This window comes from Nuphar pumila, chromosome 5 (genome assembly GCF_984573655.1).
Source record: "Nuphar pumila chromosome 5, dmNupPumi1.hap1.1, whole genome shotgun sequence".
In the NCBI taxonomy this organism is placed as follows: Eukaryota; Viridiplantae; Streptophyta; class Magnoliopsida; order Nymphaeales; family Nymphaeaceae; genus Nuphar; species Nuphar pumila.
This window is the reverse complement of record NC_143253.1, coordinates 119,709,093-119,724,766: the sequence shown is the minus strand read 5'-3', so window position 1 is coordinate 119,724,766 and position 15,674 is coordinate 119,709,093. Positions and strand designations below refer to the sequence as shown.

The following is a 15,674-nucleotide window of genomic DNA, read 5'->3' as shown; positions in this document are numbered from 1 at the left end:
AATGAGGACATTATGGGCCGGTATAAGTGTCAATGGATCCGGTATGTCCCGATCCCGACCCGTATTGGATCATCAAGGATCCGGTTTGATAATAAAGAAAGAGGTCCGATTGATAATTCGGTTGGGACTCATAGGATTCGATTAGTATATGGAGACAAGTATGGTTTATGAAGTTTTATATCAAACATGAATACAACCGGAGTTGCAATTAAGATCCGTAATTTTTAAATGTGAAAAACTAAAATATAGCTAGAGTATAAGAGTTCTAGCCCATGGTGTGTGTTATATGAAATACAAGCACTAGTCATGCAAAGTTGGATCCAGGCACAAGTTGTATCCAAACAAGCAATCTCGGATGTCTTGGATCTAGACCAACCCAGAATGATCTATATGAATCCCATTCTGGCGCCTCAGGTGTGAGCTCCGTGAATCTTGGATGATTTAGACTTGGTCCAAGCATAATATTTCTTGTCTAACAGGTTAACAACACTAGCTTGGTAGTGGGTACCTGAACTCATGGAATTGCTGGATAGAATTATGGATCTTGGTATTGATTCACCGAAGATGATTGCCATGATAGATTGGTTGCGTTTGAGAAATAAGCCCACCAGCTTTCACAAGCCTCCATTTTGGTAGCTATTTTTTGCGAAGCAAGTTATATGTCCCCCCCCGTCCCTGAAGACAGCCGTTAGCTACATCACATGTTTGGGGTCCCAATGAGCGTCACGTATGTAAGCACGTGCGGCTCGTATCTCCATGTTTGTCAGCATCAGTTAGCGTCGGAGTCCGGTGCAGTTGCAAAGACTTAAGTACCTTTTCCTCCATTGGTGCCATAAAAACGACGATTCTATAAAAGGAGCGGTTATAAAGACTTGAGTACCCCGAAGATAGTTTTTTAAGACCCAGTCCCTGCACTGCAGAATTATTCGAGAAAGGAATCCCCCCTGAAGAAGGCCATGAACATCAACTCTCTCTCTCTCTCCCTTCTCTTTCTGCCTCTGTGTTCATCCAGCAAATGATCCTACATTGCTCCATCAAGCACCGACTGACCTGCACACTGACTGTAGCATGGTTCAACTTGATGAGTTGTGGAGCCTGATTCAGAGTTTTTTCCCTTACAGGAGGGGAGTCCGAGGGCTCCCCCCGACGCGGGTCAAAAAAAAATTTGGGGCTTTGTATAAATTCTTTCTTTTCTTTTCCTCTTGTAACTGTCGAAAAAGGGCAATAAAGTGTTTTGTTTGATCGTGGCGCTCATATGTTTCCTTCCGTTGTTTCTTGCTTGAAGTTTTCGTAACACCCTTTCCTACAATTTTCTGTTTTTTTTTTGCTACGCGATTTTCATAAATCGCTACTCGATTTAGTAGTTTTCCATTTTTTTTTGCTACGTGATTTTCGTAAATCGCTACTCGATTTAGCAATTTGCCATTTTTTTTCCTACGCGATTTTTGTAAATCGCTACACGATATAGCGATTTTCCATTTTTTTCGCTATGCAATTTTCATAAATCGCTACTTGATTTTGTGATTTTCCATTTCTTTTGCACTACGCGATTTTTCGTAAATCGCTACTTGTGTAAATCGTAAATCGTGATGTCGAACATCGCTCCCTTGAGCACGATCTTCACCGTGATCAGGTTGTAGTCGCTAGCCATCCCGATGGTAGTCTTGAGGTCCGTGATGGGAAAGCTGGAGAGGAACGTGCCATTCTCAACATTGGCGGGGAGGTGGGTCCTGTCGGAGAGCATGGCGTCGGAGGTCGAGATGAGGACCTCGCAGTGTCAGAACCCGACGAATGCCATCCAAGACTTGAGGGTGCAAATGCCCATGTTAAGCAGCGTCAAGGTGGCCTGGAAGGCATAGCCATCATCGAAAGTATTGCCGACGTAGGGGTAGACGGATTGTACTTTGAAAGACTTTGTTGTAGGTGTACTGGAGGAAGATTTTGTTGTAAGTGTCCCTCGAAGGTGGCAGAGGGGCTGCCGCAGTCGGTTGCCTGCTAGACAAGGGCAGCATTTCAGCCACTGCTAGCAGAAAGAGGATCATGATCACCATCGGATCACGGCTCTTTGCCTTCCTTAATTTCTTCTTTAGAGAGAGAGAGGGTTTTACAGTGTTTCACGGAGAAAGAAAAAGAAGAAGATGACGACGAAAAGTTTAAATGAAAATAAAAGAGAGAGCGCTTCAGGTTTGTTTCATTGTTTAGACTTTGAAGAGTCAACATCATCCTCAACTTTATGGATGACGGACATTTTTGTCCTTTTTTTGAACCGTCGTTTTCCTTTTTTTGAATGGAAGATATTTTTGTCATTTTCTCGAACTGACATTTCATGGCAAGAATAGCAAGAAAGGGTACTTAAGTCTTTGCAACTGCACCAGACTCTGATGCTAAGTGATGCCGACACACATGGGAATACGAGCCCCATGTGCTTACATACGCGACACTCATTAAGACCCCCGAACACGCACTATAGCAAAGAGTCCATCTTCGGGGGAGAACACACACCACCCTCTCTATTTTTTGTGAGTAAATATTGCCTACTATGAAAGGTAGGCATGTTTATAAGTCAGGGGCAAAAAAAAATATAATAAAATAAAATAAAATAGTCTAAAATGAGGTTATTTATGGGCCTCATCTTGAAGAAAGATGATCATGATGACAATAAGTATAGCTATACAAAATTACATGGCATACACACAATCAAGCTATAGCTGCTGCTATACTATACAAAATTACAAAAAATATATCAATATGCATTAAAGCTCATGAAGTCCTCTAAAGTAAAGGCCTCCATCATATTCAATTGTTATGTTCTTAGTTATGCAACTAAGTTGACCTCGGCGGTTCTTCATATCCCATAATTGTTGCATGATTGTTTTATTATCAATTTTCTTAAATATGTTCTTCTTTATGGATGTGACCAAGTTATCATTCATCCACTGATCTCACATTCTGTTTTGCAATTGAATTTTCACGATTTTCATTGCAAAAAAATGCTCTCTTAATAGTGGTTGTCGAAACTGGTAGGATCAATGCCAACCTCAGCAACAAGTAAACCAATGGATATAATATGTCTCTTCTCATTTCAACCATCTTTTGAGCAAGTTGACAAGTCCTTATTTTTTAAAACAAAATGTCAGACTGCACATCAATGATATATGTCTCAAGTTGATTCTCTATCACCATCACTTGTACCACAAAAAATTCATTTGGATAAAACCCTACAAGTTGAATCAATTTTTCTTGATCAAAAGCAGCAAAAGAATTGCTTGGATTTAAGCATGCTACACAAAGCAATAACTCGGTGTTCCTTTTTGTAAAATGAGTATCCAACTCTTGTACTTGCATATCGATGATAGCATAAAATAGTAAACACGATAATAATGCAAATGTGTCAGTTCATTGGCATTATGTTAGGGACGGCCACAAACATAAAATATATCATTCATATCGAAAACACTAATATCATTTGTTACAAAATATGAAAACAACTTTGAATAATGAATCACATTCATCATCTCTCGTTGCTTGCAACCTTTGTTTTGATATTTGCACTAGATTCGTGGGGTTAACAATATATTGATCTTTTCTTTGAAGTGCTAATGACAAATCATTTATGATTCCCAAGACATTTTCACCAAATATAGGTTGAATACAAATTCAAAAGTATGCATTGAATCTAACAAATTTTCTGCTTCGGCTCTTTGTTTTGCTGTTAGCATCCTTCATTACAATTTCTATCACATAAAGCAGTGCACCATAATGGGAACCTCAACATGTATTACAAGTCTCTTTGACACTAATTTCTTGATTCTGGCCTCGTCCACTTGAAATCTCACTAATATTAAGTGCTTAATTGATTTTTGCAACTCTTTTTCATGAAGAGTATTTTGATGCTTACATGATGCTCCAACAATATTAAATGCAGTGTAAATCAACTAAAAAAAAGTAGTTATCTTACTTTTATCCTCGGCAAGCAACTAGTGTTAATTGGAGTTGATGTGCAAAACAATGAACATAATGTGTAGATTTATTTTTCCTCAATATTAATGTTTTTACGTCATTCATTTCACCACACATATTATTGGCCCCATCATATCCGTGTCCCTATAGTCTTGTTATATTGTTGATAAAAAATTTGAAGTTGGGAATATTAGACATACCTGGACTCAATGAAAATCCCTTTTGAAATTGTGGGGACACTGTTTACAGATCTTGACCGTTCTTTGTATGATGAGAAGGTAAAGCCTAGACTAGTTTCTTGATATCCGTAAGTCGAAGCATACCATCCTATATTTAAATATGCAAGTTAGATCAAAATATGTATGTCTCTATTGAATGACTTAAATAAATTAAAAGAAAAATTAGAGGATATGAAAAAATACTTTTTTGGGCTTGGGGGTCCATTTAATTTTTATGCTCTTTTTTTTATCCATAAGCACCTCTGCTTAGGTACAATTGCTCTTCAATGGCTTCAGAACAGAACCAACATTTTGGTATCTAATTTTCAGATAAGACTATAGGGGTAAGCCCCAATTTATAGAGTTTGGAACATGATACAAATCACTTAATTTTTTGGGTCTAGATATGATCTAGATAGATCTGAGTCTATCCTAAATAGAGATAAGACTCATTCAAAAGAATATTCTCATATGAAAGCCCATCCAAGATAAGTCCTCTCACCCTGAAAAATGCACAGGGTGGTTAGACAAAGATAGGGATAAGCCAAATGGCGTATCCACACATTCGGTGCAACGAACAATGAAACAACTATGTCGTCTCATAGCGAACGATGTTTGTTTCTATCGTCAATAGCGGACGGTGGTTTGTTCTGTCATCCAACAATGAACAATAATTGATTGAGTCATCCACTAGATGGATGCCAAAATCTCCTTTATTGTCTAAGCTTTGAGGGGTATTAGATTCCTGCTAAGTACCTGCAAACACTTGCTTCAAAAGTTGTTAGTAATCGGGCAACATAAAAATTTTGGTGTCTACAGATGTCATTGTTTGTCATTAATCGAGTATGATTCGATTTATGACAAAAAAGTAGACACACCAAAATTTTGAATCACAACTGGGTTGTCAAGACCATGCTTAGTCTCATCGAACAAGGTTAGGCCAGTTTGAAAACCACTGAATTTTAGAGATCGTTTGGGTCCTACCAAATGAGGTCGGGCTAGTGTTTTTGAAAAAAAATTGAGTTATCGAGACCGTTCTTGGTCTCGATGAACGAGGTTTGTGTTAGTATCTAAAGAAAGGAGTTGGATTATTGTGAATGTTATCGGTCTTACCGAGTGAGGCAAATCAGTTTGAGGATAACTAGATTGTCATAACCATTTGATGGTCTTGCCAAGCAAAGTCGGTGCCAGTGTCGAGGGGTAAAATCTGATTTTTGAGACTATTTGTGCTCTCGTTGAGCGAGGTTGGGTCGGTTTAGGAACCACTTTATTTGTAGTAGAGAAAGAAAATGTTAGACTTCAGGCAAAAATAATACAAGAAAAATGTGACTCTCTTTCATTCCTTTTAGGTTTGTCTTGAGTTTTTATGCCTTTTGGTATATTTTTTTTTAGAATTTATAGGGGTAAGCGCCAAGAGTTCTATACCTCTTGTGGGTTCATGGATAGGGTGAAGTCTTCCAGTAAGGCCTTAGGGTAGAAATATCCTTCCTAAGATAATCACTTTAGATGTAAGACTTCTTGTCCTAGTGAGGAGAGTCAGGCATACTTCGGTTAGGTAGTACTGAAGAAATGACAGATCTTTCTGTGTACTTCTTAAACTCAAGATCCCTATGATTAGACTCTTTGATGTATGCAATAAACTTTTATGCTATGAAGTGAAGCTCACGTATTTATAGTAGAGTGGGTAGACTATAACAACTATAAATTATTGATCATATAAGATCACAATTTTTTTATCTTTCTTAAAAAATTAGAACATTCGTAACAAGTTGATTATTATACTTGAGATTCATATACTTTAGATTTTCCTTCTCTTAGGTTGGTTTAAGATAGCAACACTCGGCGTCATTAAAATTTTTCTCCACTAATTTTGTCTTAATTTCAAGCGACTAATTATATAAACATGAAATTAGGTCTTAAGACATTTATGTTAGGTCTAATGGTCTCCACTAAGGCTTGAACTCTTAAGGACTAGGGTTTGATGAGAATGCATTCAAGTACACATTTTGCTCCTAGGTAAGTTTTTTGAAGTCTTTGTCGTTAGCTCAAAAAACTTTATTTGTCATCGTTTGACCTGAGGCCTGACAACCATGGGTCTCATGGCTTTCCGATTTAGGAGGAATGTCACTATATATCCAAACTGTCTCTTGAAAGCCATATGATCAGAGTCTGCCACATCATCAAGGTAAGTATTAGTTTTCTCCTAGCTCATGTTTTTCTATTTTAACCTTTACCCCTAAGGAAGTCATATGATTGAAGCCCGCCACCATGTTATAGACCTAGAGGTGAGTTTTAGCCTAAATGCATTGCTTTTTTTTTTTTTTTGCTTTTTTTTTACATTTTTTTATATTTTTTATGCTTTTTCAATGTTTTACCCTATTGAGGTAAAAAAAAGACTCCTTGAGGAGGCTAATCTATGAAGCAGATTAACATCGAAGGTATTCAATATCCTACCATTTTCTTGGAGAGTTGGTTATCTAAGTGGGTTCTACCGGCTTGACACTTATGCATTGATAATAATCTCATGCCCTTGTAATTCATCTTTATATGTTCATGGGTTCGAATTATTGAATTAAGGTCTCTTGATCTCACTATATCACTGCCTTATTTTTTTCTTAAGAATTGAATGTCTTATATGGTATACTTTCGGGCACAAGAACTTATTTGAGGAAATGACCATTTTGATAAGAGCTGGATCCATCTTGAGAGAAGATCCCTGAACTTTAATGATCTTCCAATGATATGCCTAGCGTCATAATGAATCTCTATCTTCCTCTTATGACCGTTGGAGCCAATATAAATTGGATTATCAAGACCATTATGGGTTATGTCAAACGAGGTCAGATCCGTTTAAGAACGATCGAGTGTAGAGACTATTTTGTGGTCTCACCGAATGAGGTCAAATTAGTGTCAAGGACAACTGAGATGTGAAGACCATTATGGGTCCCACCGAACAAAGTCACTAGTGTCCAGAGGTAAACTGTGCTTCCAAAACTATTCAAGTCTCGTCGAATAAGGTCGAGTCGGTTTAGGATTTGTATGCTTGGCTGCTAGAGGTATCTAAAACATTTAATAAGGTTTGTTGGAACTTGGAGAATACTTTGTCCTTAATTCATTTTGGGTTCTCACTAATACCCATTTTCATTTGAAAGATTGAGATATTTGTCAGTTACTTTCCTGTTTATTTAAAACTCCTATTATATCATTCATTTTCAATTATTTTCCCATATTTTTCTTAAATTTCTTTCTTTTCTTAGTTAAGTCCTAATTTGATTAAATTTTTCCTACAAATCTGATTTTGGGTTTGCATCAGTTAAGGAGTCTAATAATAACTTGTAGACTTTAATATTCATGAATTGATGAATGGACTTTTTTTCTTTGCTTTCCTCACTTCTCCATAAACAGAAATCTTATTTTTTTTCAAAATTCTTCTTGTGGTCTATGTCACATGGACACGGGTGTGGACATGGGATACGATAGTTTTTATACTGTTCCAATATGACTAGCATATATGGGGGATATGGAACAAGAGGCAAAATGGAGTACCTGTGTGGCAGAGCTTGTCGCGTCTTTCCAACTTCTTGCTTCCTATATATTCTTTTTAAAATTTGAAACTATTGCTTCTTGCTTCTGATTCTTGTATCACTTCTTGCTTTTGTTTTTAACATTGTCCCAAAAAATGCAGTAAAAATATTTGTGTCAAGCTTGTGCAATGTCAAATAAGATAATGATATGCACCATCTCGGCCACCACCATTTTATGGATGGATGCATCGTTAATATATGATAACTGTAGACTCACGAAATCAACATATCTCAAACATAGGAGATGGATCAATTCGTATAACCAAGCATATGAATAACCTATAAAGAGAGAGAATGGCAACACCCTAGATGTTAGAGCATTAAAAATTTGTGTTTGATCATGTAAAATGTCATGACCATTCAAGAGTAAAATCCCATCACTGCTGATGCTCGTCTCCCACGGCGTGCTATACCTTTGATGCTATCAATGACTGTGATAGGCTAATTATTGATCTTTTCTTTCTTTCTTTTTTCTTTTAAGGATCCTGTTAAGAGATATCATGCACAAGGTAGGGAACTAAGGCTAAGAAGCAAGCCAAGGTGCTCATTGCCCAACTCATGTTTGGCTTGTAAAGAGATCATTCAAATTCATAAAATAACCTCTGAAAGCTGAACATGAACGGCAGGTGTTCGGCTCAGTTCGGTTCATATAATTAACCTTGTTAAATAGTAATAAATATATTTTACATCATATAATATACTGTAAAAATGATCGAAGTATTTGGTTTGGTTTTATAAAAATTGAGATTTTGTTGCTTCCATGTCTCAAACAACATATATTTTTTTTAAACCCCGTTACTTCTAGCTCTGAAACAATTGTAAACAAGTCAGGTCGAGCTCAGCTTGTTTAGCTCTTTAATTTATGGTCTGAAACTTGGCTCGGCTGTAACAAACAGCAACCACTGATGAGCTCCAATGTGCTTGTGGGTTAAAAACATAATCTAACCTCCTTTATTTTATTTTTTTGATAGGCAAGTTGGGGGATTACCTGTGTGGGATTTAAACCAAAGACTCTTTCGTTATGATACTAAGACCAGCTCTCTCATTTGACCCCTAATCTGATCATTTTAATTTCCCACCAGCCATTCTAATTCTTAGAGTACAGAACAAGAAGCCTTTGTATCCAAGAAAACCAAAAAAAACAAAGAAATACAAGCTAGAAAACAGGGCACCCTTTAACAACAATTCCAGGTGCAGTAGGACATGAAGCCAAGGGACAGTGATCCAGTTGAGTCCCCCACCATTTGACGTTCTTATTCCCCATCTGCAAAGCAAAGTACAGCAGGACACCCATGAATGCAGTCCCTGCATCAAGTGCAGCCGACAGCACATAGTTGTAGCGCTGCCACCACCTCTTTTGGTACCGGAAAACAAAGAAATTGAATATGGTGCCAGTGATCAACCAGCTAGCAATGTTGGTCGGTGTTGCCGGTGGCATGCCGGCGAATCCGTAACTTATGACAGGAATGTTTATCAATGGGATCCATTTCTTCTCTGGGAATAGCTTGCTGAGTAGCCATACTGGAACAGGCAGTAGTGCACCAACCAAGAACAACCAGACCAAGTTAGTGTACATGCCACCCGGGCCGAAGAGCCGTCTTGGTCCAATTAAACCCCAAATTACAGAGGCATCAAAGGTGACTCTGTATTTGGGGCATGTCCATGGGCTATCAGGATGCAGTGCCTCCACATCACAGATGTCATCTATGCCCTCTAGCATCCACCATGCTACTGCTAGATTAACGGTGCCTGCAATTAAGGTTCCAGCAAGCTGCAAAAAGTGACAATATCACGATAACATTAATTAGAAAAACATAGCATTTTGTTGGTGATGAACCAATAAGTCCAAGGGAGGTGGTTCAGTATCTTACATGGTTTCTCCCCAACATTTAAAAAAAAAAAGGAAAAAGGAATACGGGGATTGCATACCTGAGCTGTATACATGCATCTAGGTGGGATCTTCATGTAATGGCCGAGTTTGAGGTCTGAGAGGAAGGAGAGAGCATGGACGGTGCTTATCCTTCCATAGATTTTGAACAGCAGATTAGCGATTGGTTTGCCAGGAAGTACATATCCAATCATAAACTGAGCTATAATGTCATATCCCGGTTGCTGTTCATCATAAGAGAAGATGTACTTCAAAACTCTCTCATGTACATGAAAACTCTCTCTCTCTCTCTCTCTCTCTCTCTCTCATGCATCTGGGGCTGTAGACAGTAAGTCAGACTCTAACCGAATCCGTATCCAACCAGCCAGTTTCAGATTCTAATTGGATTCAGATTCAGTAGGCATCAATTTGGCATCTGAAGCAAATCCAAATCTGTCCAATAATTGGCCCGGTTACAAGTAAAATATACCCAATTGGCTAATTGGATCAGGATTCTATATATATTGCCTTATCCCATCAAAGTCTGTCCAAATCTGAATCCAACTAGGCTAGATCTCGATTAAGCCATATTTACTAATGCCTACATAAAAAGGAAACCAGACCTATTTGCATCTCTACAATTAATGTGTGTGTGATTTTTCAATGATGTACCTGGTTGGTAGTTGCTTGGATGACTCCAATGGGGAGTGTGAGTACGAAGGCCAAAGCAAAGGCAAAAAGCATACCCCACCATGGGAGTTGCACTTCATCATTCCATATGAATGACATCATGAGTGAGAGAACAATGCTGCCCATAAGGAGTACAAGAAACCACCATTCAGGCACCTCCTTATAGTTTTTCATCAGCTTCGCATGGATGTCCATTTTTGTATTGTGCATGGCTGTCTTGCTCTGCCTCCATATGTCGCTGAACAACCCAAAGAGAGTTAAAAAATTACGCAATTCATGTTCAAAGCTATTGTCACATAGGTATGGATATAGTCACGCGGATGTAATACAGACTCGAGATGTGGATACGTGATTTTCAGAAAATGGGGGATAAGAGGTCACTTTTATAAAAATATATATTTAATGTAAGAAAATATACTTGTGAATAATAAAATACAAACATTTATTCAAATATATAAATGGTGTTGAAACCATGTCTATATATGTATGTCTAAATATGTGTTTTTTTTTTATTGTAAGCTAAGTTGGGTTTTGGATCGGGCCTGACCATTAAAACCCTTACAAGGTCTTGCACAGCTAAACATGGACCTGCTCAATTAGCACAGATCCAGTTAGATAGTTAAGGTCCTCCCAACATCAATTGACACAGTTCCATGGAACCAGTCTGGTTCTAAGCTCCATATGCTGTGCTGAAAAAAGAGTGCAGTATCATACCTTCCATGAAAAAGAAGCACATGAGTCATGGTTGCAGAGATCCTAGCAAACCCAGACCCGATTGACAGCGCAAAGAGTGGGCTCATGTACAGCTTGCCGTAGTTGTTGTATGCGGTCACATTCAGTTCATAATTCGGAGTCAAGATTTTGCCGGTGTCGTACTTTTGCCCGGTTGACGTAAACAATTGGCTCGAAAAAATCGGGAATTTCTTTGCCTCGTATGTATCAAATTTCCAGTAGCATACGGGAACGATTATGTAGATGAACATGGCAAACCCTGCAGCAATGTTTAGAATGGAGAACCATGGGGTGACTAGTGGGCTACCATGGTATGCTGAGATGCCAGCCCAGTCTAGAGTGAATGCACCTACTCCCAGTCCATGGTAGCCTGAACCTACTTGTTGTGCAGTAACGTTGTTGGGCCATGCCCAGCACACCCATGAGAAGAAAGTGAGGATGGGGAAGAGGTAGCCGGGCAGCGCATAGTAAGCGAAGCTAGCCACCATGAACACTATAAAGAACTGCATCCGTGTGAGCCCTTTTGACCGTGGCTCGCGCTCATGGAGTGCCCTGCAAAGAACCAATTTAGGGTTTGATAAGTTAGGGTTGTGGTTAAAACTAAGACACAAATGAATGGAGAAATAGGACTTGAAAACCCCATTTAGATGGAACAAGGTTCAATCATTGCTAATTTCATCTTGCAGCCCCAAGGTTAAAAACCTCGACTTGGTTTATCTTTTTGACGATCGAGAGTCTATCTCTCTGACTTTTCCAGCTATGTTCGAGTCGAGTCGTGGGAACAGCATCAGCGATGATTGAGCCATTGACGTGCTCACTCAATTGAGTAGCTAAGCAACTTAAGGTCAAAATCGAGGTGTTGACTTGACCTGCCCATTTTTAATAAAAACCTCAAATTGCTTATGTACCAATTACATGATCTATTAAATAATGCAACGGGTTTTTATTGATTGTTATAATAATACGCATCATCAAGGAATTGTGTGCGAATAATTTCAATTATAGAGTTTGCATTTAATGCTTTGAAAACAACTAGCATTTGTTTTCAAAGTCACGCCACAGCCCCAAACTCTACTAACCTACAGCTGAGAAACGGGGAAACGTTTTGAGAAACGAAAACTAGGAACCAGGTTTTTCAGATGCAACCGGAAACCACTGAGAAACGCATGGAAAACGTTTAAGAAAGAGTAATGTAATAAATTAATAAAAATAAAAAAGCACTTTTGGTGGGCCCCACTGTTTGTTACAATGAACGGCAGTGATGAAAGCCATGGACGGTGGTGATTTAAAAGGCACAAAAAAAATGTATCGTAACATATCACCTGATCTGACCTCTTCTGTGGGATTCAAACATGCCCTGAATATCATGAAAAAAAAAAACTTTTCTTTAGATATTTTAAACGTTCAGTACATCACAATATTTTGAACCAAAGAAGCCCTTTTTTTTATAATCTTTTGAAAAATATCTTGACATGTCGTGAAAATCCTTAGAGCTTTATCATGACATTTTTATTTTTATCACAGAATCCAGGGAAAAAGTCTTATGTTTTATTGAACATTTTTATTTTATTTTTTTATATTTTTTATGTTTTTTTTATTTGCAAGGATTTCTATTCGAAAAAAAAAAGAAAAAAAAAATTCCAAAATCTCTCAAAAAAAAATTCATGGCCAAAAATTGTTGCTTTAAACATGTCACTAGCCTGAGATGTGTGCCTACCCCAACAGAAAAGCCACATATGGTTGGTCCATGGTCCTATAAAGCCAATGTGGGCTAGCTCCATAGATATTTCTTATGTAGAAAATGAGTGAAAAGGGGGCATTGACAAGGACATAGTGCTGCTCAAGCAATTTTCTCACACTACATCAGCATCCAATGAATATGATGTTTGGAACAAAAGACGAGACCCGGATATGGGGACTTTCCTTTTGAAAAATAATCGTTTCCAAAAAAATGATAAGTGAGTCCACACTGATCAGTGGGTCCCTCTAACCAAGTGGGTCTGGTTCCCATTCACCAAATGATCGTTCAGAGGTAAAAAAGAGGAGCAAAAGCATACTTACCTAAACAGGGAAACTTGAGCCAAATTGGAGGGCCACCACATCTCAGCCGGTTCCACCAAGTACTTCCTTAGCAGACCCGCCCATCCATATCCCAAAACCTGCCAAAATTTTCAGATCAGAAAAAAAAATATTATAATATTTACAATTTTTTTTCCAATAAAATTTTTTAAAACTTTCTCCAAAAAATTGCATACTAAAATATAGATGAACACATCTTTCTGTCACCTTCAATAAAACTAAAAACCCAAATCTGTACATTAATTTTTTGTGTGTCTTTATTATATGTCGTTTTATTTTATTTTATTTTCTGAAAGAAATGTTTTTTTTTAACTTAAATAATATAAAATACGGTTGCAATGATTGTATTTGGTTTTGCACATACCGGCGACTTGTTTTAATATGGTAAGATAAATGTGAGGTTACTTGCGGTCTATCGAATCACTTAAAAACTTAGGCGTGCGTACGCATTCTTGGTTATAAGACAAGAATGATTATGCGTGAAAATCAATACTTTATTTCTCTTCCATGAAAAATCTCTGTTAGGTGTGTCATCAATTGTTCTACGACAGTCGACAGTACATTCAATTTTCTAAAATTAGGTGTACCATCATTAGTTCCATGATAAAACAATCATATAGGATCCGGGTCCAATTATAGTGTAAGGCACAACTTCGGATCCACATAGATCCGAGCTACTGCCAGCCTTCATGCTTGAGGGCTGAACCCAAGTGGGCAAAACTCAGCCAAATTCTTCATGAGGCAGTCAAGTCTTGCGGGTCGGATCTACCCGCCAAGGCTTTCACCATGAAAAAAGATCAGGTCAGAGGCACTCCTGATGGTACTGTCGTCAATGTCACCTTCAACGCCGTTCGTTCATCGTTGCAGTGAACGGCAACCAAAACCCCATTGTTAGACGTGTCTTTTTGGGCCGTCAGATAAACTGGCCCATTGACTAATTGGGTCAGATTTGGACTCTTGAAAACCTTATCCCGTGTGAGATCCACTTTCCTTTGTCTAAGGTTAACATAATTGTGCTGGTCCACAGCACACATCTTGAACCAATGGGGTTCCGCCTGTCTCAGTTAGTGCACGTCACCTTCTGTTGGGATGTTGCAAGTTCAGATCCAATGGTAGGGCTGTATAACCGGTGGGGGGTCTGCCAAACCCCTGCTTGCCTAGGTCTGGTAAATGAACCAAGCAGCTAGTCACTCGGCTCAGTTAGGTTCGGCTCGTCACAAACTCGTTTGTGATCGGTTCATACAGCTGTCGAGCTGAGCCACGAGCAGCTTGTGTAGCTTAAATGAGTTGAGCCCGAACAGAGGGTGTTCAGCTCAACTCAGCTCGGGAGAGCTTATATATATATACAAAGAAAAGGATGCATAAAAAATATATATATATATATATTTCATATATAAATAATATGAAAAAGTTATTACACGAATCAGATCGTGTTCGACTCGCCTCATTGCTGATGACTCCGAGTCTAAATACAGGAATGATCATATCACACACACATGCGAGCGTGCACACGTAGGCACGTGCCAATTCCCACGTGCCACATGTGAGTCATCAGCAAATGATCAAGCCAAACGTTACAACCATAGGTGTGAAAAAAGTGGATTGGTTCAACAAACCAAGGGACGGTGACCACTCGTTAAAGCACGTACGTGCGAGATCATCATATTGTCGTGGCAAATGACTTATATAGCACACGTGCGAGGCCATACCTGGGTAGTCAGGACGATGAAGAGGCCGCACAGGAAACTGACGCTCTGCTTGTAGTAGGCCTTCATCACGGTGATAGCACCGATAGAGTAGGCGTCGCCCCCACCATAAGAGACCCCGCAATTCGCAAAGATGGTGATGATAACGTGCTCCTTGATGTTGAACGGGCCCGGGTTGAGCGAAAACCGGTACCCGAACAAGGAGAATTGCCGGTCCGGCAGCGTGGAGGCCATGAAGCGGCCGATCGGCAGCACCACGATCTGCGCGAGGATCGCCGATATGGTCAGCGGCTGGGTCCTGTAAGTGAAGAACGTGTTCACGAACATCAGGAAGAGGCATGAGGCTATGCCCAGGAACCAGGCCCGGAACGTCATGACCGGGAGCTTCGGGTCGTCGGTCTCCGGCACGACGAGCGCGACCTCCTCGACCGGACACCGGTCGACCTCCGGCACCTTGCTGTTGGTTTGGTGCTCCGGCGACTCCATCTTGGTGCTTTGGAAATTTGGATCATTGTTTGCACAATGTGCCCGTTTTAAGGAGGGGGAGGGCAGCTGGGCTGCATAATTTACAAGCGTGTGGAGGGCACGGGCGGAGCATACAAGGCACAGGCAAGCAAGGGGGCATCTTGCTGGTACCAAACGACAATAGGGCAGGCCATCGTGTGTCGATATCTGCCTACGTGGATCTTATGTGGACAAACGTTAACGACGTCAAGACAGGCGTTAGAGGGGTTGCATTATATATGAGAGAGAGAGAGAGAGAGAGCATATGAAAAAATATGTAAAAGAATCACATTCGATAGTGTGATGTGGCTAAAGTTTAACGGTAAGCTTGAAT

At 39.3% G+C, this 15,674-nt stretch overlaps 1 protein-coding gene across 1 annotated transcript; it reads right to left on the bottom strand.

Annotated features, from left to right (window-relative positions):
• Window positions 1–8,868: 8,868 nt before the first annotated feature.
• LOC149838373 (oligopeptide transporter 3-like) lies at window positions 8,869–15,322 on the bottom strand. The gene is made up of 6 exons (XM_090008237.1): window positions 14,840–15,322; window positions 13,113–13,210; window positions 11,034–11,603; window positions 10,302–10,557; window positions 9,692–9,874; window positions 8,869–9,533 (listed from the first exon to the last, which is right to left on the bottom strand). Exons 1-6 carry the CDS (start codon window positions 15,320–15,322, stop codon window positions 8,919–8,921), a joined length of 2,205 nt encoding a protein of 734 aa, XP_089864363.1. The 3' UTR covers window positions 8,869–8,918.
• Window positions 15,323–15,674: the final 352 nt, after the last annotated feature.

Excerpts from the sequence above, each read along its gene's own strand:
- LOC149838373 (XM_090008237.1), bottom strand. The coding sequence starts at position 15,322 with ATGGAGTCGCCGGAGCACCAAACCAACAGCAAGGTGCCGGAGGTCGAC. Across the intron at positions 13,211-14,839 it reads TCATCGTCCTGACTACCCAG|GTTTTGGGATATGGATGGGC; the intron begins GTATGGCCTCGC and ends AAATTTTGGCAG. Across the intron at positions 9,534-9,691 it reads GATGCATGTATACAGCTCAG|CTTGCTGGAACCTTAATTGC; the intron begins GTATGCAATCCC and ends CACTTTTTGCAG.